Source organism: Trichomonas vaginalis, chromosome IV, assembly GCF_026262505.1.
Source record: "Trichomonas vaginalis G3 chromosome IV, whole genome shotgun sequence".
Taxonomy (NCBI): Eukaryota; Parabasalia; order Trichomonadida; family Trichomonadidae; genus Trichomonas; species Trichomonas vaginalis.
This window is the reverse complement of record NC_067206.1, coordinates 2,940,864-2,962,189: the sequence shown is the minus strand read 5'-3', so window position 1 is coordinate 2,962,189 and position 21,326 is coordinate 2,940,864. Positions and strand designations below refer to the sequence as shown.

Genomic DNA, 21,326 nt, shown 5'->3' with positions numbered 1-21,326 from the left:
ATGCGAAGAACTTTTGACAGGCAAAGTGCAATATTGATAGGTGATTGCACTTTGCCTGTCACATACATCTCGACAGAGGCAACATTCGATATGAAAGTTTCCTCTGTCGAGAAACTTCCTCACACCTCAAGAGATGCGAAGAACTTTTGACAGGCAAAGTGCAATATTGATAGGTGATTGCACTTTGCCTGTCACATACATCTCGACAGAGGCAACATTCGATATGAAAGTTTCCTCTGTCGAGAAACTTCCTCACACCTCAAGAGATGCGAAGAACTTTTGACAGGCAAAGTGCAATATTGATAGGTGATTGCACTTTGCCTGTCACATACATCTCGACAGAGGCAACATTCGATATGAAAGTTTCCTCTGTCGAGAAACTTTCTCGAAACTCCAATTTTCTTTAGAACTACAATATCTTAAACAATTAGCTCATCAAAACACAACCTATAAACTTTAATTTTTACTTTTGTTTTTTTCAATATATGAACTAAATTTTTTTTTTTCAAATTACTCCCACACTGGAAAAGTATTTTAACTCAGATGTTGCCAGCCTCTTCATCATTGCATTAACAAGTGCTTTGACTCAGAGGTTGCCAGCCTCTTCATCATTGCATTAACAAGTGCTTTGACTCAGAGGTTGCCAGCCTCTTCATCATTGCATTAACAAGTGCTTTGACTCAGAGGTTGCCAGCCTCTTCATCATTGCATTAACAAGTGCTTTGACTCAGAGGTTGCCAGCCTCTTCATCATTGCATTAACAAGTGCTTTGACTCAGAGGTTGCCAGCCTCTTCATCATTGCATTAACAAGTGCTTTGACTCAGAGGTTGCCAGCCTCTTCATCATTGCATTAACAAGTGCTTTGACTCAGAGGTTGCCAGCCTCTTCATCATTGTAAAAATGTATTACCGCTTTTTTTTTTAATTCAATCGTAACATCTCAATTATCCCGCCAAAAATTATTGGGTCTAAATTGGTTTTTATTATTATTATTTTCAGAAACAAACTAACTTGTTTTTTAGGAATTTATCATTCATAAAGTCTTTATGATATATTTTCAACTTATAATGAATATGAAATTATAATTGTTATTTTGAAAAAAAATTATTCATGATCAATTCATGATTTAACCAGTTCCTTCAAATTAGGAGAGCATATTCAAATATAATCGCTCATTAAAATCAATTTTTATATTTTTTTTAAATCGAAATTATCTCATCATAAACCATGCAAACTGACTATTTGTTCTTATCACCATGTTACCAATATCAGAATTGTCTTTACAGCCAAAATTTCGCTCGATAAAAGTCCATCCAATAGTGAGATAATTGAGCAACTAACATTTTTCCATATCACAAAAACCTCCGCCTTTTTTTTCTTATGTATGGAATTAAAGATAATTTTGCCGATTCCAACTGGTTTTTCTATATGAGTTAAATATGCCAAGTGAAATTGGACTTGCCAATATTGTAAATTGAAGTATGGACTATATATCGATTTTCATTGATTGATGAATAACTCGGAGTAATGTAATTGTTGATAATGAAAAATAGTTTTCAATTGCTGGTAAGGGCCAATGTATGTTCAATAGCTCCGAAAGCAAAAAATGCACGTTTAGAAAAAGACGATAACGATTAAATTACAAAATCAATAATGACCCAATTTTGCGTCAAACATTTTGCCCATCTGATGCCAATCGAATGATTGTTTCGCACAGATAAAAAACAAATAATGCAGATCTTCATAATAAAAGTTATTGTATAACAAATGACATTTTATTGAAAGAATTAATGAGCTAATACAAACACTTTGGAAGAGTATTCTAGAATATTCTCATGGGTGGACTTAAAAATATACATATGCCCTGTCGAAAACAGAACAAACAGTTGATCATGATTGAATAATATTTTCGCTTGCTGACATTGATCAAGCTTTAAAGTTGCAACTGCACGAGGACTTTCCATAGGATCAGTTATCCTCACAGAAGCGTCAAACATGTGCAAGGTTCCTGAAGCACTCAAAGCTGCAATTCTACTGCTATCAGAAGCAAAAGCAATGGAAAGAATGTTTTGTGGAAGAGTTCCACGACGATAAAGACCAAGTAATGATCCTGTATTGGCGTCAAAAAGATGAATTATCGTTCCGGTTTGGCCAGAAGTAATAATATATGTAGCATCTTTGTTAAATTTAATATTTGTAATTGGGTGTTGATGCGCTTTGACAATAATAGGATCTTGTTCTTTTTGAATCGTCATAATTTTCATATCTCCGTCTTTCAATCCACAAATAGCCATTTTCTGAGCTTGTTCAGTAACAATAATATCCCCTGCTCCGTTTGTATTTTGGCTTGTAATTGTATTAAATTTCGGAGAATTGAGGTTTAAATCATACAGGCAGATCATTTTGGTTAATATAATAAGAATATAGTCCTTTAGTATTATGATATTCGTAATTTCATCGTAAAATTCGAGTTTTTCGTCAACAGCTCCTGTTTGTATGTTAATTAAATAAATTTTTCGTTTTAATTTATCACCAACCATAGGATAGCATGAAACAGCACATATATTGTTTTCTGTTGAGTATGCAATGTTACTAATTGTAAAATTGACAAATTCTTTACTATAGATTCTCTTTAATGGATTAGTACTATAGACATTTGCTGAGTGTGGAAGGCCAACTGCAATCGCATTTCCATCACTTGAAAACTTGATGCATGTTGTCATAGATTCCATGATAGATTTTATAAAATTTTGTCACTTTTTTGATTTTAGAACCTTGAAATGAGCAAGAAAAAGGTAATTTATTCATTCGAGAACATTTCAGTTTATGAATCTGATGTTGATAGACTTAAGAGTTGCGAGTGGATTAATGATACACTACTTTATTTAGCAGGAAGAAAAATCGAAATCAAATATCAAAAAGAAATCGAAGAGAATCATAAAAACTTCATGTTTTATCCACCAAATACACTCGAATTAGTAAGATTTATTGATAAATCCATGGTTCTAGATATAATCAAATATTGGAACGTTTTTAATTCCAAATACGTCTTCCTACCACTTAATGATGGTGGATTTGGGAATGATCAAGGATCCCATTGGAGTTTAGTAATATGGGATACACAATTCTCACCTAATGAAATAAATTTCTTCTATCATTTCGATTCAATAGGTGGAACGGCAACAAGAATGGCAAAATCCGTCTGCAAACAACTTTGTAACTATTACGGAGTTTCAAGTTTTAAATTCTTCGCACCAAGATCTCCCCAACAGGATAATTCATACGATTGTGGACTATTTGTAGTTGCTATTATCGAATATGTAGCAAAAAATATGGATTTAGAAAACATTAAGCAAAATATATCACAAAAATTAGTGTCTCAACTTCGAGAAGACTTCACATCAAAATACATGATATAGTCAGTATATTTCATTCTTCAGATAACCATACATTTCATTCATATTTGAAAAGGTTTTCAAATCCTTATATCTGATTGATTTTGCTTTTATATGACACACATTGCTTGAAGCATTGCATTATCTCCCTTTAGATCTTAATCACAGAAGAGAATTGATTTGTTTCTCATTTATATCGAGATGTTTAATCCAAAACATCTAACCTAACATCTCCAAAAGCATATAAGACATTGCACTATAAATAATTGTAAACAATATCTTTTTGAGTTTGCTCATTTCCAATTTTTTTTTATTTTAGTATAAAATTGATCCAAATTAAGAGTGCTGAATGTGCTGAAAAAGTTAGCCGAACTGAGTTCGAATGCTCGACATTGTGCTTATCAAATAGGAGTCTTCTTGGTTATCACAATAATATTTTGTCAGTTTTCATAAATCGAAAAATGTCAAAATCGAAAGAAGCCATTATGGAGTTTACAAAAACACTTCCTGCTCAAGAATTTCGATATAGAGACACGCTTTCTGCATATTCAGAATATGTAGCACATGATAAAATCAATCCACAATATCCGATAAAATTTGAAACGAAATACATCAAACCAAAACGCGTAAACGAGAATACAACCGATATCATATGGACTGATGAAGAATTAGTTGCTTTATATCTTGGTTTGAAAAAATATGGAAAGAATTTTCAGGCTATATACGACAACAATTCGATATTTTCCAAGAATGGTAAAACAAAAGCAGACATTTCAAGAAAATATCGAAGATTTAATGATCTCCCAGTTTGGAGAGATTTTTGAAACGTTATGGACATTATTCAGATCTCATAAATTAAAATTTACACAGAACACACTCTGTTTTTGCAATATATACATGTTGTTATTGTTATTTTCTTGAATTCATGTTGATTATCCAGAAATTTTGATGCGAAAACCACAATATCAATCCGATAGGCATTTATCTTTACCTTATTCTGCATCTGTTATCATCAGGTGATGAATATTAATATACTTTAATATTATTTTCTCTTTAACTCACAAATCATACGTCCAGTATTTGTGCAGTAGTACAAATACGTAAAATTGTACCATATTATCTTGTAGTTCATTATATAAACATTGTTTGTATTAAAACTTTCATGTATTCATAAGAAAAGTGTTTCACTCATTGATTTCCTGATACAATCACAATCTTTTTTGATTGTTTCGCATGCTTTCAAAGCATGGCTAGCAAAATCATAAAAACAATAAATTCAAAAATGCTACTATCATCTGCTTAACAATGAAAACTTGATTGCTACATTATTGGAAGCATATTTTTCAGATTAATTTCGAGGATATTATCATCTTCAATTCTGCGCAAAAATTGAAGGGAATTGTAAATTCCATTTATTTACAATTCTTAACAAGATGGATAGACCCCCAATTACGGAGGATCTTGTTAATAAAGAGACTCAAGGCCGCTACAAATTCGTTAAGACACTCGGTCGCGGTGCTTATGGCGTTGTTTTTGCCGCCATAGAAAAAGCAACAGGCAAAGAAGTTGCTGTCAAACATGTTGATCGTGTTTTTGAATCACCTCTTGATGCCAAACGCTGCTTGCGTGAAGTCAAAATATTATCACAACTTAATCATGAAAATATTACAAATCTTGTTGATATCTCTTGCTTACCTGATTACGAAAACTTCAAAGGATTAGCTATCGTGATGGATTTAATGGATACAGATATGTGTCAAATTATTAATAGTGGACAACCACTCCTTGTAGAACACCACAGATATTTTATTTACCAGTTACTTCGTGGACTTAAATATCTTCACTCCGCAAACATTCTTCACCGTGATTTAAAGCCATCCAACTTACTTTTGAACTCAGATTGCGATCTAAAAATTGCAGATTTTGGTCTTGCACGTATTTCCGAACCAGATGAACCACAAGAGTTCCTTTCAGAATATGTCGCTACCCGATGGTACCGTGCTCCAGAAGTTCTTCTTAATTACGATACATACGGTGCTCCAATGGATATGTGGAGCGTTGGCTGCATTACAGCAGAGCTTGTTCTTCGCCATCCACTTTTCCGTGGAACTTCCACTCGTAACCAGTTAGAACTTATTACACAGATTCTTGGTTCTCCAACAGACAAAGACCTCGAGGGATGCACAAACCAGAAAGCCTACAGATTTATGCAGCAACTTCCTCCGCAGACAAAGGTTCCATGGGAGGAGTTATTCCAAGGAAAAACATATAATCCAGAAGAAATCGACTTTATTGACAGACTCCTCAAGTGGAATCCGAACGAAAGAATGACAGTTGAAGAGGCCTTGGAGCACCCATTCGTCGTCAAACTTCACGATCCTTTCGATGAACCAGTTGGCTTCCCATTCGAGGAATTCGACTTCGAAAGACAAGATGTTACTGTTGAAGAGCTCAAAATGGAAATGTGGAAAGAGATATTGAAGCGCCATCCAAAATTCGAGTAAATCGAAGATTTTTTTTTATTATTGGCGCATAAGAAAAGATTTATCTATGGAATATTAAAATATTAAATATCTTTTAAATTTTTCATCTTATTGAATGACAATTTTTTAGATACAAAATAAAATATCTTAATTATTTTATTACTGCCTAAAATCACCACAGAAATTTTGAATATTATTAGGTGTATGCACTGAAAACATGCCAATTAGTACTAATATTGAAGTTTTATTGAAAAATTTCAAAAAATTTCAAACATTTTAGGTAAAAAGAGGGTAAAATACTAAATCTCAAGACCAAAGTTAAATAAAAATGTATAGTTTAAAAATAAAATTCATAAATATATTCTATAAATTAAATTCTGTTACTTGTGCTATCAGGACGAAGCTCAGAAGCTATCCAGCGAGGTGTATCCTTAGATGCATCAATTGTAAGGACAACAAGGAAGTCTGTGTGGCAAATGTCTTGTGGACCGCCTTCAACGATTGTTCCGGAGTTCATTGTGATGACTTCGTTTGTATGATCGGCCGAGCACCTGACAAGGATAGATGGCATTCTGTTTGTAAAGTCGAATCCCATAATATCGACATCTGTAATAGAAAGGAGTTTTGTACGGATGATGAGACGGTTTGAGAGGAATTGGACGACAGCTAATTGTCTTTCCTTGGCAACTTGCTGTGATGTAAGCTCTTCGAGCTGTTTAATGTTGCCACGAAGGTATCTTTCAAGGAGAACAGGGAGGAATGACTTCTCTATCCACTGCTTGAACTCTGAAATTGTGAATGTTGGGTAGTACATTTGAATTGACATCTGTACTAACTGTTCTTTACTTGGTTGAGTTAATTTGCTTACAACAACTGAGCTTGCGTTAGCTAATGCTTGGAATGGAACTCTAATGAATGCATTTTTAGAAACAGATGCGGCATTTTTAACGTTTTTGAGTTTGTAAATGAATTTTTCGATTAAGTTTTGCTTTCTAAGAACCAAATCACCCTTAGACTCAACCTCGAAGGAGACTTGAGCAGCTGGGAATGGGCAAGGAACCAAAGTGTATGGATTTTTTTTGATGATAAATGATAATGGGTATGTAATTGGCCATACAGCAACTTTAGTAATAGCAGTACCTGCATTAAGAGCTGTTTTGCCATAAAATGCAGCTTCTTCTACTACACCGGCTGTAAGTTTGACAAGTGGATCGTTCTTTAATCCGTTCATCCATGTCGTAACTTCTTGATTTTCAGAGAGATTGCGTCCGATGTTATCCATGAAGTTCGTGAATACAGAAGCATAACGAACTCCGCTGAATCCACCGTGCTGAGAAAGCGTCGAAATCATTGGCCGATCAACTTTGGAGGAGAAAAAAATAGGTTCTAAGCAAAAATTTATTAAAAATTATATCTACATTCAGCATCCACTTATTTTATCCTTACAAAACCATCCATTGAATAGGATTTTTTTTACAAATTTCAAAACATCGAAAAAAGGTCAAACAAGTTGACAATCATGCTAAAATTGTTCATTTAATTTTAAATTCCTTTACCATTCTTAAAATACATATCTTGAATTTCAAATGAAAAATTTCATATGTCCAACTAAAATGTGAGAGTAGTTGTATAATCTGTAGAACTTAGAGGATTACTCATGATTGCAGAAACTCAATATAAACACAAACTTGTGAGATCAAATCTAATTTTTAACTTACATATTGATTGACAAAATAAGTGATACCTACTCTTATATGAGCCCACGGCAAAACAATCATCCAAACAGATTTCAAGACCTGTATTGGGGTATAGAAAGTTGAATAGTTACAATTGTCACTTTTGGACTCAAAATTTCAATGTTTACTCAGAAAAAATTACTCCTTAGCATTATTGATGATGATCCGAGCCTTATTTCGGCTGCTCTTACTGAAGCAGGAACAGGAAATATAGAATTGGATATATCATCATTTGAAAATGTCCCAAATATTTTGTTGAATGGAGCACCATTAATTTCAATTGCCATGTATTTTGATGCAATGAGGTGCTTCAACACTCTTATTCAATATCCTTCTAATGCAACTATAACAGATCGTAAATTAGTAACCCCACTTCATTTTGCATGCGAATTAGGAAATATTGAATGGATAAAACTGCTTTGCAAGAATGGAGCATCAATAACTGCACGCGATAAGCATGGTAGGCAACCAATCCATTATGCTGCACAAGGAGGCCATTCGTTCGTTGTTGAATGGCTTGTTTCAATGGATGTTCCTCCAGATTTGCTTGATAAAGGAAAGAACTCGCCACTTCATTATGCCTGCAAAGGCGGACATATTGATGTTGCACGCTTTCTCCTTAGTAAAGGAGTTAAACAAACACAGAATGAAAATGGTTTTACACCATTAATTTATGCAGCAAAAATCAAAAATAGCGAATTAGTAGATTTACTTCTTAAAAATGATGCTGAAGTTAATGACAGAAATAAGAATGGAGAGACAGCATTGCATTGGAGTGTATCCGAAGAGGATGATACATCTACTAAAATGCTTGTTACATATGGTGCGTTTGTCAATGCTCAGACAGGAGAAGGATTGACTCCTTTAATGTTGGCAGCAGAAAAAGGAAACTTTAAAATTTGTACTTTCTTGATTGCAAATGGTGCTCAAGCTATAATATCAACTCCAGACAATTGGACAGCGTTACATTATGCATGCACATCAGGAAATGTAAATGTTTGCAGATTACTTTTGAATAATGGCGCTATAGTTAATGCAGTTAACTCTGATAGAAACACTCCACTTCATCTTGCTGTGAAAAGCAATTCAGTAGAAATAATACGAGCACTCTTAGACAGCGGTGCAAACAAAAATATTCGTGATGCAAATAGGTTAACTCCAAAACTTGTTGCAAGAGCACTTAAATATTATGAAGCGTATAGCATGCTTAAGTAATTACAATATCATTCAGTGAATAGAGTAAACATATGTTTATATATAGAGCAATTCTATTTACCAGTATTTTCTCTCATTTTCCTACCCCACTCATTCATTTGTGAGAAAGACGATTATTATAGCAAAAGTCTTTTTGCGTGATTCAATATTCATCAACTAAACGCATGTAGCTAATTTATATCTACCAAATTTAAAGTTATCTCAATTTCATTGAATTTTGGAAATATGGTTTTCAAAAAAAAAATCGTATGTACTATTGCAAAGGAGTGTTTTCAATGATGTTGATCTTATTCAATAATTGTTAAAAGTTATCCTTAAATCTCAAAATGAATTTGTTGAAATCTAAACAATATAGAAATTTACATATGTTCTAATCATTTTTACAGTCCATTAAGCTATATAATGCTAACGAAAGCCTTCAACGCGACAATGATGATGTTTTTTGCGTGGCGTCAAAAATTTTCTCACTGGGTTTTCGTGTATCAATCCCAGCTCATTATATACGCAACCAATCAAAAATCTGATATGGGAGTCCAAGGCTAACTTTTTGTTGTCTACCTAATAAAAGAGGAAGCAGCATTAGTGAGAATAATCGCAAATATTCAATTTAAATTATCTTTTTATTCTTAATTTAAAGTGACAAAAAGAATAAAAAACCTATTCTAAGGCATGTTGTTATGTAAATGAGACTAGACATCATATTTTATGTTATGAAAAAAAAATGTTTAGAATTTTAGAACAAAATAAATAGAAAAAATAGCATAACTTATGGATGTGCGTATATTAAATTTAATAAATTAAGAGAAATTATTTTTGGCGCCAAAATTATTCGTTAACTCTCAAATTTTTCTGAGTCAATAAGCCGCAAAAAAGTGTCATTTTGTTTCGTTAGAGAAAGATGAATTGTCCATGTCATCCAATCGGGAACAAGGGGGATGGGGATTAGATGATAAAGAAGCAATTCATGCTCTCTATCTGAAGCAATCAGACTTACCAGCAACAATGTGAATCGATTTGGCTTTAAAGTTAATATAGCAGATCAGCTTGTTACTGGAGAGACTAGGCATTACGATTGATTCGCTGTAGTGCTCTACTTTAATTTAAGAGTAGTAACGGATAACTGAATTCCCAAAATTCTTTAGGTGATCCAAAACACTGTAGCTGCTTGAACTTTGGACGAGCCTCGCACCCCAGAGAATAGAAATCCCAATCTTGCTCATGTTTAGTTGAATTAGTCTGCAGCAGTACAGCTCTGATACCACAAGATCGTGATGTATACAAAGTCACAACGCTATTTGATTCAACAACTAGCTAGTTTTGACATCAAATTGCAAAATTTGACTTCGTTATGAGCTCTTTGTAGCAAAAATACATTACACTTAAAGACTAGTTGCTAGACTGTAGTAGTTTGTTCGTATATATCTATTTTTCCCCAACGTATTGCATACTACATTTTGACAAGACTTGCAACCTTATAGTAACCTCGTTGGGAATTGTTCAAGCAAAGCGTAGGTAGTTAAGGTCGAGTAAGAGTTCTTCTTAAATCTTTCACTGAATGAGTAGGTGTTGGAAGAACTGTTCTCTAAAGCGATACAGTTGCGCTACATGTTCGTCAACTTGTCTAGAAATAAATATATCATTTGTTTTATACGTTTTTTCGTAATAAATCTATTTGTATTTGTTGTATTTGAGTATGAAGATAACAAAAACTACGGCATAAGACGCAGTACACTGGGCTTCGTTGCCATTTTATTTACCATGTTAAGAATAAACTTAACAGACATGCTTTGTTTTCGACGAAGCCATCTAAAATAACGTACATCTAAATAAAACTAAAAAACTGTAAAATTTCTTTATTTGATAGTATACTTCAAATTATGCACTATACCTTCTAGAATTCTATAACACTCTTTGCATATAATTTTTTTAAAAAAAAGTTATATCTCGACAAAAATATGATTTATCAATAGAGTATGTAAAATAAAACTCATTCGCAGTATTAAAAAATCGTAAATCTTTCCAAAAAAATTTTGAATTACAAATTTTAAAACTTAAAACAACATTTTTTGAAGCGAAAAAACGAAATCTAATTTTTTTTGGAAAATTTAGAATAAATAGAGCTCTTTAACTCGTCGAATACAAATTGTTTTCAAGTTTTTTTCGACCGGAAATTGAACTTTTAGAGTTTATACAATAAGATTCACATGAAAAAATACGGGTTTAACAAAGAAATCACCAATATAAAGGTTTTTTAGTAGAACGAGATTGATAAAAACTATGGTATGATAAAAAGACGATAATTTTTTTGGCGGGATAATTGAAGAATATGAATGATTCGAATTACAGACATACTCTAGTCCGAAACTTACTATGGTTCGTGACTTATTTTTGACACAGAATAGCTGTAGACTAAGGCTTACTCTAGATCCAGACTTATTATACAATTAAATTTGCTTTTGGAATAAGACTTAATTTTAGTTACAAACTTATCTTAATATCAGACTTATATTTAGAATCAGACTTACTTTAGTCTAGAACTTACATTTAGAATCAGACTTCCATTTCAAGTCAGACTTACTTTCGTCCGAGACTTAATTTCAAGTCAGACTTACTTTCGTCCGAGACTTAATTTCAAGTCAGACTTACTTTCGTCCGAGACTTACATTTCAAGTCATACTTACTTTCTTCCAAGACTTACTTTCGTCCGAGACTTACATTTCAAGTCATACTTACTTTCGTCCGAGACTTAAATTTCTAGTCAGACTTACATTTCAAGTCATACTTACTTTCGTCCGAGACTTAAATTTCTAGTCAGACTTACATTTCAAGTCATACTTACTTTCGTCCGAGACTTACATTTCAAGTCAGACTTACATTTCAAGTCATACTTACTTTCGTCCGAGACTTACATTTCAAGTCAGACTTACTTTCGTCCGAGACTTACATTTCAAGTCAGACTTACTTTCGTCCGAGACTTAATTTCTAGTCAGACTTACATTTCAAGTCAGACTTACTTTCGTCCGAGACTTACATTTCAAGTCATACTTACTTTCGTCCGAGACTTACATTTCAAGTCAGACTTACTTTCGTCCGAGACTTACATTTCAAGTCAGACTTACTTTCGTCCGAGACTTACATTTTAAGTCATACTTACATTAATATCAAACTTATATTAACCTACGACTTACTTTTATTCCCAGACATCTTGATCCACACTGACATTGAAAACCACTCATACATCTGAAGCCACTCAAACATCTAGATCCACTACGACATGGAGATCCACTCAAACATAATTTTTGCTCTCTAACTACATTTTTATATGATTTTACAACATAAATTTTCTTCTTTACCTAAAGATTATTCGCAATATCTGAATATCATTAATTAATTGAGATATTCAAGTTTTGACAGCGGATTTGGAAAGCAGACTTGATGGAGATTTTAAATCTGATGTCAAATCTTGGTTTTGTGCATTATTGGAAGAGAAAAAAGGGTGTTAATTGCAAATCTTAAATATAGTTTTTTACGAAAAATGTAATTAGGGTTAGAATCATAGAAAGATATATCTGTCAGACATTGTTATGTGTGACAGATAATATTGCATCTCATAGACACTGTTGCATCTGTCAGACACTGTTGCATCTGTCAGACACTGTTAAATTTCATAGACACTGTTGCATCTCATACACACTGTTGCATCTGTCAGACACTATTGCATCTTTCAGACACTGTTGCATCTCATAGACACTGTTGCATCTCATAGACACTGTTAAATTTCATAGACACTGATGCATCTCATAGACACTGTTGCATCTGTCAGACACTGTTGCATCTCATAGACACTGTTGCATCTCATAGACACTGTTGCATCTCATAGACACTGTTGCATCTCATAGACACTGTTGCATCTCATAGACACTGTTGCATCTCATAGACACTGTTGCATCTCATAGACACTGTTAAATTTCATAGACACTGTTGCATCTCATAGACACTGTTGCATCTGTCAGACACTGTTAAATTTCATAGACACTGTTGCATCTCATAGACACTGTTGCATCTCATAGACACTGTTGCATCTTTCAGACACTGTTGCATCTTTCAGACACTGTTGCATCTCATAGACACTGTTGCATCTCATAGACACTGTTAAATTTCATAGACACTGATGCATCTCATAGACACTGATGCATCTCATAGACACTGTTGCATCTCATAGACACTGTTGCATCTCATAGACACTGTTGCATCTCATAGACACTGTTGCATCTCATAGACACTGTTGCATCTCATAGACACTGTTGCATCTCATAGACACTGTTGCATCTCATAGACACTGTTAAATTTCATAGACACTGATGCATCTCATAGACACTGTTGCATCTGTCAGACACTGTTAAATTTCATAGACACTGTTGCATCTCATAGACACTGTTGCATCTCATAGACACTGTTGCATCTTTCAGACACTGTTGCATCTTTCAGACACTGTTGCATCTCATAGACACTGTTGCATCTTTCAGACACTGTTGCATCTTTCAGACACTGTTGCATCTCATAGACACTGTTGCATCTATCACTTACTTTTGCTTCTGTTAGATACTATTGTATCTCATAGACACTGTTGCATCTGTCAGACACTGTTGCATCTTTCAGACACTGTTGCATCTCATAGACACTGTTGCATCTGTCAGACACTGTTGCATCTCATAGACACTGTTGCATCTCATAGACACTGTTGCATCTTTCAGACACTGTTGCATCTTTCAGACACTGTTGCATCTTTCAGACACTGTTGCATCTCATAGACACTGTTGCATCTTTCAGACACTGTTGCATCTTTCAGACACTGTTGCATCTCATAGACACTGTTGCATCTATCACTTACTTTTGCTTCTGTTAGATACTATTGTATCTCATAGACACTGTTGCATCTGTCAGACACTGTTGCATCTTTCAGACACTGTTGCATCTGTCAGACACTGTTGCATCTTTCAGATACTGTTGCATCTTTCAGACACTGTTGCATCTCATAGACACTGTTGCATCTCATAGACACTGTTGCATCTGTCAGACACTGTTGCATCTGTAGACACTGTTGCATCTCTAGACACTGTTGCATCTGTCAGACACTGTTGCATTTCATAGACACTGTTGCATCTCATAGACACTGTTGCATCTCATAGACACTGTTGCATCTTCAGACACTGTTGCATCTTTCAGACACTGTTGCATCTCATAGACACTGTTGCATCTTCAGACACTGTTGCATCTTCAGACACTGTTGCATCTCATAGACACTGTTGCATCTATCACACTTTTGCTTCTGTTAGACACTTTGCATCTCATAGACACTGTTGCATCTGTCAGACACTGTTGCATCTGTCAGACACTGTTGCATCTCATAGACACTGTTGCATCTGTCAGACACTGTTGCATCTCATAGACACTGTTGCATCTGTCAGACACTGTTGCATCTTTCAGACACTGTTGCATCTGTCAGACACTGTTGCATCTTTCAGACACTGTTGCATCTCATAGACACTGTTGCATCTCATAGACACTGTTGCATCTCATAGACACTGTTGCATCTGTCAGACACTGTTGCATCTGTTAGAACTATTGCATCTCTCAGACACTGTTGCATCTCATAGACACTGTTGCATCTCATAGACACTGTTGCATCTGTCAGACACTGTTGCTTCTGTAGATACTATTGCATCTCTCAGACACTCTTGCATCTCTCAGACACTGTTAAATTTCATAGACACTGTTGCATCTGTCAGACACTGTTGCATCTCATAGACACTGTTGCATCTATAGACACTGTTGCATCTATCACACTTTGCTTCTGTTAGACACTGTTGCATCTCTCAAGACACTGTTGCATCTCATAGACACTGTTGCATCTCATAGACACTGTTGCATCTCATAGACACTGTTGCATCTGTCAGACACTGTTGCATTCATAGACACTGTTGCATCTCATAGACACTGTTGCATCTATCACACTTTGCTTCTGTTAGATACTATTGTATCTCATAGACACTGTTGCATCTGTCAGACACTGTTGCATCTTTCAGACACTGTTGCATCTCATAGACACTGTTGCATCTGTCAGACACTGTTGCATCTCATAGACACTGTTGCATCTCATAGACACTGTTGCATCTGTCAGACACTGTTGCATCTTTCAGACACTGTTGCATCTTTCAGACACTGTTGCATCTCATAGACACTGTTGCATCTCATAGACACTATTGCATCTTTCAGACACTGTTGCATCTCATAGACACTGTTGCATCTCATAGACACTGTTAAATTTCATAGACACTGATGCATCTCATAGACACTGTTGCATCTCATAGACACTGTTGCATCTGTCAGACACTGTTGCATCTGTCAGACAATGTTGCATCTCATAGACACTGTTGCATTTCATAGACACTGTTTGCATCTCATAGACACTGTTGCATTGTCAGACACTTTGCATCTCATAGACACTGTTGCATCTGTCAGACACTGTTGCATCTTTCAGACACTGTTGCATCTCATAGACACTGTTGCATCTGTCAGACACTGTTGATCTCATAGACACTGTTGCATCTGTCAGACACTGTTGCATCTTTCAGACACTGTTGCATCTTTCAGACACTGTTGCATCTTTCAGACACTGTTGCATCTCATAGACATGTTGCATCTCATAGACACTGTTGCATCTGTCAGACACTGTTAAATTTCATAGACACATGTTGCATCTGTCAGACAATGTTGCATCTCAGACACTGTTAAATTTCATAGACACTGTTGCATCTCATAGACACTGTTGCATCTGTCAGAACTGTTGCATCTGTCAGACACTGTTGCATCTTTCAGATACTGTTGCATCTTTCAGACACTGTTGCATCTGTCAGACACTGTTGCATCTGTCAGACACTGTTGCATCTGTCAGACACTGTTGCATCTCATAGACACTGTTGCATCTCATAGACACTGTTGCATCTGTCAGACACTGTTGCATCTGTCAGATACTATTGTATCTCATAGACACTGTTGCATCTGTCAGACACTGTTGCTTCTGTTAGATACTATTGTATCTCTCAAAACTGTTGCATCTCATAGACACTGTTGCATCTGTCAGACACTGTTGCATCTCATAGACACTGTTGCATCTATCACTTACTTTTGCTTCTGTTAGATACTATTGTATCTTTCAGACACTGTTGCATCTTTCAGACACTGTTGCATTTCATAGACACTGTTGCATCTTTCAGACACTGTTGCATCTGTCAGACACTGTTGCATCTCATAGACACTGTTGCATCTATCACTTACTTTTGCTTCTGTTAGATACTATTGTATCTCATAGACACTGTTGCATCTGTCAGACACTGTTGCATCTTTCAGACACTGTTGCATCTCATAGACACTGTTGCATCTGTCAGACACTTGTTGCATCTCATAGACACTGTTGCATCTGTCAGACACTGTTGCATCTTTCAGATACTGTTGCATCTTTCAGACACTGTTGCATCTCATAGACACTGTTGCATCTCATAGACACTGTTGCATCTGTCAGACACTGTTGCTTCTGTTAGATACTATTGTATCTCTCAGACACTCTTGCATCTCTCAGACACTGTTAAATTTCATAGACACTGTTGCATCTCATAGACACTGTTGCATCTCATAGACACTGTTGCATCTATCACTTACTTTTGCTTCTGTTAGATACTATTGTATCTCTCAAACACTGTTGCATCTCATAGACACTGTTGCATCTCATAGACACTGATGCATCTCATAGACACTGTTGCATCTGTCAGACACTGTTAAATTTCATAGACACTGTTGCATCTCATAGACACTGTTGCATCTCATAGACACTGTTGCATCTTTCAGACACTGTTGCATCTTTCAGACACTGTTGCATCTCATAGACACTGTTGCATCTATCACTTACTTTTGCTTCTGTTAGATACTATTGTATCTCATAGACACTGTTGCATCTGTCAGACACTGTTGCATCTTTCAGACACTGTTGCATCTCATAGACACTGTTGCATCTGTCAGACACTGTTGCATCTTCAGACACTGTTGCATCTCATAGACACTGTTGCATCTGTCAGACACTGTTGCATCTCATAGACACTGTTGCATCTCATAGACACTGTTGCATCTGTCAGACACTGTTGCATCTTTCAGACACTGTTGCATCTCATAGACACTGTTGCATCTGTCAGACACTGTTGCATCTCATAGACACTGTTGCATCTGTCAGACACTGTTGCATCTTTCAGACACTGTTGCATCTCATAGACACTGTTGCATCTCATAGACACTGTTGCATCTCATAGACACTGTTGCATCTGTCAGACACTGTTAAATTTCATAGACACTGTTGCATCTGTCAGACAATGTTGCATCTCATAGACACTGTTAAATTTCATAGACACTGTTGCATCTCATAGACACTGTTGCATCTGTCAGACACTGTTGCATCTGTCAGACACTGTTGCATCTTTCAGATACTGTTGCATCTTTCAGACACTGTTGCATCTGTCAGACACTGTTGCATCTGTCAGACACTGTTGCATCTGTCAGACACTGTTGCATCTCATAGACACTGTTGCATCTCATAGACACTGTTGCATCTGTCAGACACTGTTGCATCTGTCAGATACTATTGTATCTCATAGACACTGTTGCATCTGTCAGACACTGTTGCTTCTGTTAGATACTATTGTATCTCTCAAACACTGTTGCATCTCATAGACACTGTTGCATCTGTCAGACACTGTTGCATCTCATAGACACTGTTGCATCTATCACTTACTTTTGCTTCTGTTAGATACTATTGTATCTCTCAGACACTCTTGCATCTCTCAGACACTGTTAAATTTCATAGACACTGTTGCATCTGTCAGACACTGTTGCATCTCATAGACACTGTTGCATCTATAAGTCACTGTTGCATCTATCACTTACTTTTGCTTCTGTTAGATACTATTGTATCTCTCAGACACTCTTGCATCTCTCAGACACTATGCCATCTCATTAACACTGTTGCATCTTTCATTGACTTTTTTATCTCTCTGGAAATATTTTATCTCTATAATATTTTTTATATCTCCCAAACTTTTACATCTTTCTGATTAATTTTTTTATCCTTTTTCATTCTGTTCTGTATATCGAATCTTTATATAACAAATAATTAAATAGTTTCTCATATTTATTAACTGTTTTTATAAACAATAATCATACACATTTTATTCATATAAATATTTTTTTCACAAACCATTTTTCCTCTTCCTTCTTACAACAAAATCCGGATCTCTTTCCTTGTCTTTATTATCAAAAACTTCTTCGATAATTTTTGAAATCATGTCTTTGTTTTGCTGATATTCATCTGATTCTTCCGGAAGATATGCATTACTTAATGCCAAATCTATCACTTCTGGATGTGTTTTTCTTAATGATGATATATAATGAATTGCCTGAATTGTATCATAATCGATGTTCATCCCAAGATTAAACATGAAGCTTGTTGCCTTGTCAATTGACGGAAGATTTAAAATGCGTTGAACAAGACTTTTAACTCCTATATCTGGAGTTACTTGTTCTTCATACAAGTAAATTTCGTTCTCAACTTTGGTTGTAAATGTTTTCCGAGCCGAAATTTTGCATTGTTCATTTTTCCGATCACCCTTTCCTATCGGATTGTCTTCATCATCATAAACTAGAATATTCTTCGAACTATTGAATTCCAATTTTCCAATATGAAATGCTTTAGGTTTTTCTAAATCGGCCGGTTTTACATCTAAGATGTTATGAATACATGGAATATGAACACCATATAGTTTATAAACATTTTCCATGTTGCAGTTGCATTTACAATGCTGTTCGACTTTATTTTTAATTGCCGAAATTTTCAATTTTCTATAAAGTTTCATTACATTATCATTTTTTGGATTATGTTTGAGTGGATTTAGATGTATGAGTAGTTTTCAATGTCAGTGTGGATCAAGATGTCTGGGAATAAAAGTAAGTCGTAGGTTAATATAAGTTTGATATTAATGTAAGTATGACTTAAAATGTAAGTCTCGGACGAAAGTAAGTCTGACTTGAAATGTAAGTCTCGGACGAAAGTAAGTTGACTTGAAATGTAAGTCTGACTTGAAATGTAAGTCTCGGACGAAAGTAAGTCTGACTTGAAATGTAAGTCTCGGACGAAAGTAAGTCTGACTTGAAATGTAAGTTTCGGACGAAAGTAAGTCTGACTTGAAATGGAAGTCTGATTCTAAATGTAAGTTCTAGACTAAAGTAAGTCTGATTCTAAATATAAGTCTGATATTAAGATAAGTTTGTAACTAAAATTAAGTCTTATTCCAAAAGCAAATTTAATTGTATAATAAGTCTGGATCTAGAGTAAGCCTTAGTCTACAGCTATTCTGTGTCAAAAATAAGTCACGAACCATAGTAAGTTTCGGACTAGAGTATGTCTGTAATTCGAATCATTCATATTCTTCAATTATCCCGCCAAAAAAATTATCGTCTTTTTATCATACCATAGTTTTTATCAATCTCGTTCTACTAAAAAACCTTTATATTGGTGATTTCTTTGTTAAACCCGTATTTTTTCATGTGAATCTTATTGTATAAACTCTAAAAGTTCAATTTCCGGTCGAAAAAAACTTGAAAACAATTTGTATTCGACGAGTTAAAGAGCTCTATTTATTCTAAATTTTCCAAAAAAAATTAGATTTCGTTTTTTCGCTTCAAAAAATGTTGTTTTAAGTTTTAAAATTTGTAATTCAAAATTTTTTTGGAAAGATTTACGATTTTTTAATACTGCGAATGAGTTTTATTTTACATACTCTATTGATAAATCATATTTTTGTCGAGATATAACTTTTTTTTAAAAAAATTATATGCAAAGAGTGTTATAGAATTCTAGAAGGTATAGTGCATAATTTGAAGTATACTATCAAATAAAGAAATTTTACAGTTTTTTAGTTTTATTTAGATGTACGTTATTTTAGATGGCTTCGTCGAAAACAAAGCATGTCTGTTAAGTTTATTCTTAACATGGTAAATAAAATGGCAACGAAGCCCAGTGTACTGCGTCTTATGCCGTAGTTTTTGTTATCTTCATACTCAAATACAACAAATACAAATAGATTTATTACGAAAAAACGTATAAAACAAATGATATATTTATTTCTAGACAAGTTGACGAACATGTAGCGCAACTGTATCGCTTTAGAGAACAGTTCTTCCAACACCTACTCATTCAGTGAAAGATTTAAGAAGAACTCTTACTCGACCTTAACTACCTACGCTTTGCTTGAACAATTCCCAACGAGGTTACTATAAGGTTGCAAGTCTTGTCAAAATGTAGTATGCAATACGTTGGGGAAAAATAGATATATACGAACAAACTACTACAGTCTAGCAACTAGTCTTTAAGTGTAATGTATTTTTGCTACAAAGAGCTCATAACGAAGTCAAATTTTGCAATTTGATGTCAAAACTAGCTAGTTGTTGAATCAAATAGCGTTGTGACTTTGTATACATCACGATCTTGTGGTATCAGAGCTGTACTGCTGCAGACTAATTCAACTAAACATGAGCAAGATTGGGATTTCTATTCTCTGGGGTGCGAGGCTCGTCCAAAGTTCAAGCAGCTACAGTGTTTTGGATCACCTAAAGAACTTTGGGAATTCAGTTATTACGTAAATTTCTCAAGATGAACTTGAGAGCAGCGCAGTTATAACGAAAGTCTCTGATGAAAGGCAATGATTTCTTTCATGAATGATCTAACGTTAGCTTGAAATCAGGAAAAGAGACTATTGATGACTTACTTTCCATCGATGGTGCACAACAGCAGGGAGGGGATTGGTGGGTTTGGGGAAATTCGCTGAGGCACTAGTGTCCGGATTGTTCGTCAAATAGGTTTCCTTTCCTATAAAGAAATGACACTTTTTTGGCGGCTTATTGACTCAGAAAAATTTGAGAGTTAACGAATAATTTTGGCGCCAAAAATAATTTCTCTTAATTTATTAAATTTAATATACGCACATCCATAAGTTATGCTATTTTTTCTATTTATTTTGTTCTAAAATTCTAAATATTTTTTTTTCATAACATAAAATATGATGTCTAGTCTCATTTACATAACAACATGCCTTAGAATAGGTTTTTTATTCTTTTTGTCACTTTAAATTAAGAATAAAAAGATAATTTAAATTGAATATTTGCGATTATTCTCACTAATGCTGCTTCCTCTTTTATTAGGTAGACAACAAAAAGTTAGCCTTGGACTCCCATATCAGATTTTTGATTGGTTGCGTATATAATGAGCTGGGATTGATACACGAAAACCCAGTGAGAAAATTTTTGACGCCTTTTTGCGTTCACTCAAAAACCCGCACAATGAAAGATCGAGGCAAATGGATAATTAATATATTTCACACACATTTACGCTTCTTAAC

At 34.8% G+C, this 21,326-nt stretch overlaps 6 protein-coding genes across 6 annotated transcripts, besides 3 other annotated features; 3 read left to right on the top strand and 3 right to left on the bottom strand.

The window, feature by feature from the left end:
* Positions 1-935: 935 nt before the first annotated feature.
* Positions 936-1,369: a mobile genetic element.
* Positions 936-1,369: a terminal%2Cinverted (terminal inverted repeat of MuDR-N3_TV transposon ID:TVAGG3_0018190).
* Positions 1,370-1,471: 102 nt separating this feature from the next.
* Positions 1,472-1,660: a mobile genetic element.
* A 127-nt stretch (positions 1,661-1,787) lies between these two features.
* Positions 1,788-2,732, bottom strand: TVAGG3_0018170 (phosphatidylinositol-3,5-bisphosphate binding; the record flags this gene model as incomplete). The annotated part of the gene is made up of 1 exon (XM_001311962.1): positions 1,788-2,732. One exon carries the CDS (start codon positions 2,730-2,732, stop codon positions 1,788-1,790), a length of 945 nt encoding a protein of 314 aa, XP_001311963.1.
* Positions 2,733-2,780: 48 nt separating this feature from the next.
* Positions 2,781-3,419, top strand: TVAGG3_0018160 (protease family; the record flags this gene model as incomplete). Its single annotated transcript, XM_001311961.1, has 1 exon — positions 2,781-3,419. The coding sequence occupies one exon, from the start codon at positions 2,781-2,783 to the stop codon at positions 3,417-3,419; it is 639 nt and encodes a 212-aa protein (XP_001311962.1).
* Positions 3,420-4,827: 1,408 nt separating this feature from the next.
* Positions 4,828-6,029, top strand: TVAGG3_0018150 (STKc MAPK domain-containing protein; the record flags this gene model as incomplete). Its single annotated transcript, XM_001311960.1, has 1 exon — positions 4,829-5,899. The coding sequence occupies one exon, from the start codon at positions 4,829-4,831 to the stop codon at positions 5,897-5,899; it is 1,071 nt and encodes a 356-aa protein (XP_001311961.1).
* A 53-nt stretch (positions 6,030-6,082) lies between these two features.
* TVAGG3_0018140 (NTF2-like family) lies at positions 6,083-7,280 on the bottom strand (the record flags this gene model as incomplete). The annotated part of the gene is made up of 1 exon (XM_001311959.1): positions 6,249-7,229. One exon carries the CDS (start codon positions 7,227-7,229, stop codon positions 6,249-6,251), a length of 981 nt encoding a protein of 326 aa, XP_001311960.1.
* A 422-nt stretch (positions 7,281-7,702) lies between these two features.
* Positions 7,703-8,886, top strand: TVAGG3_0018130 (ankyrin repeat-containing protein DDB G0279043 family; the record flags this gene model as incomplete). The annotated part of the gene is made up of 1 exon (XM_001311958.1): positions 7,735-8,829. One exon carries the CDS (start codon positions 7,735-7,737, stop codon positions 8,827-8,829), a length of 1,095 nt encoding a protein of 364 aa, XP_001311959.1.
* Positions 8,887-18,122: 9,236 nt separating this feature from the next.
* On the bottom strand, positions 18,123-18,980 carry TVAGG3_0018120 (uncharacterized protein; the record flags this gene model as incomplete). The annotated part of the gene is made up of 1 exon (XM_051220079.1): positions 18,123-18,710. The coding sequence occupies one exon, from the start codon at positions 18,708-18,710 to the stop codon at positions 18,123-18,125; it is 588 nt and encodes a 195-aa protein (XP_051105065.1).
* Between the last annotated feature and the right edge of the window lie 2,346 nt (positions 18,981-21,326).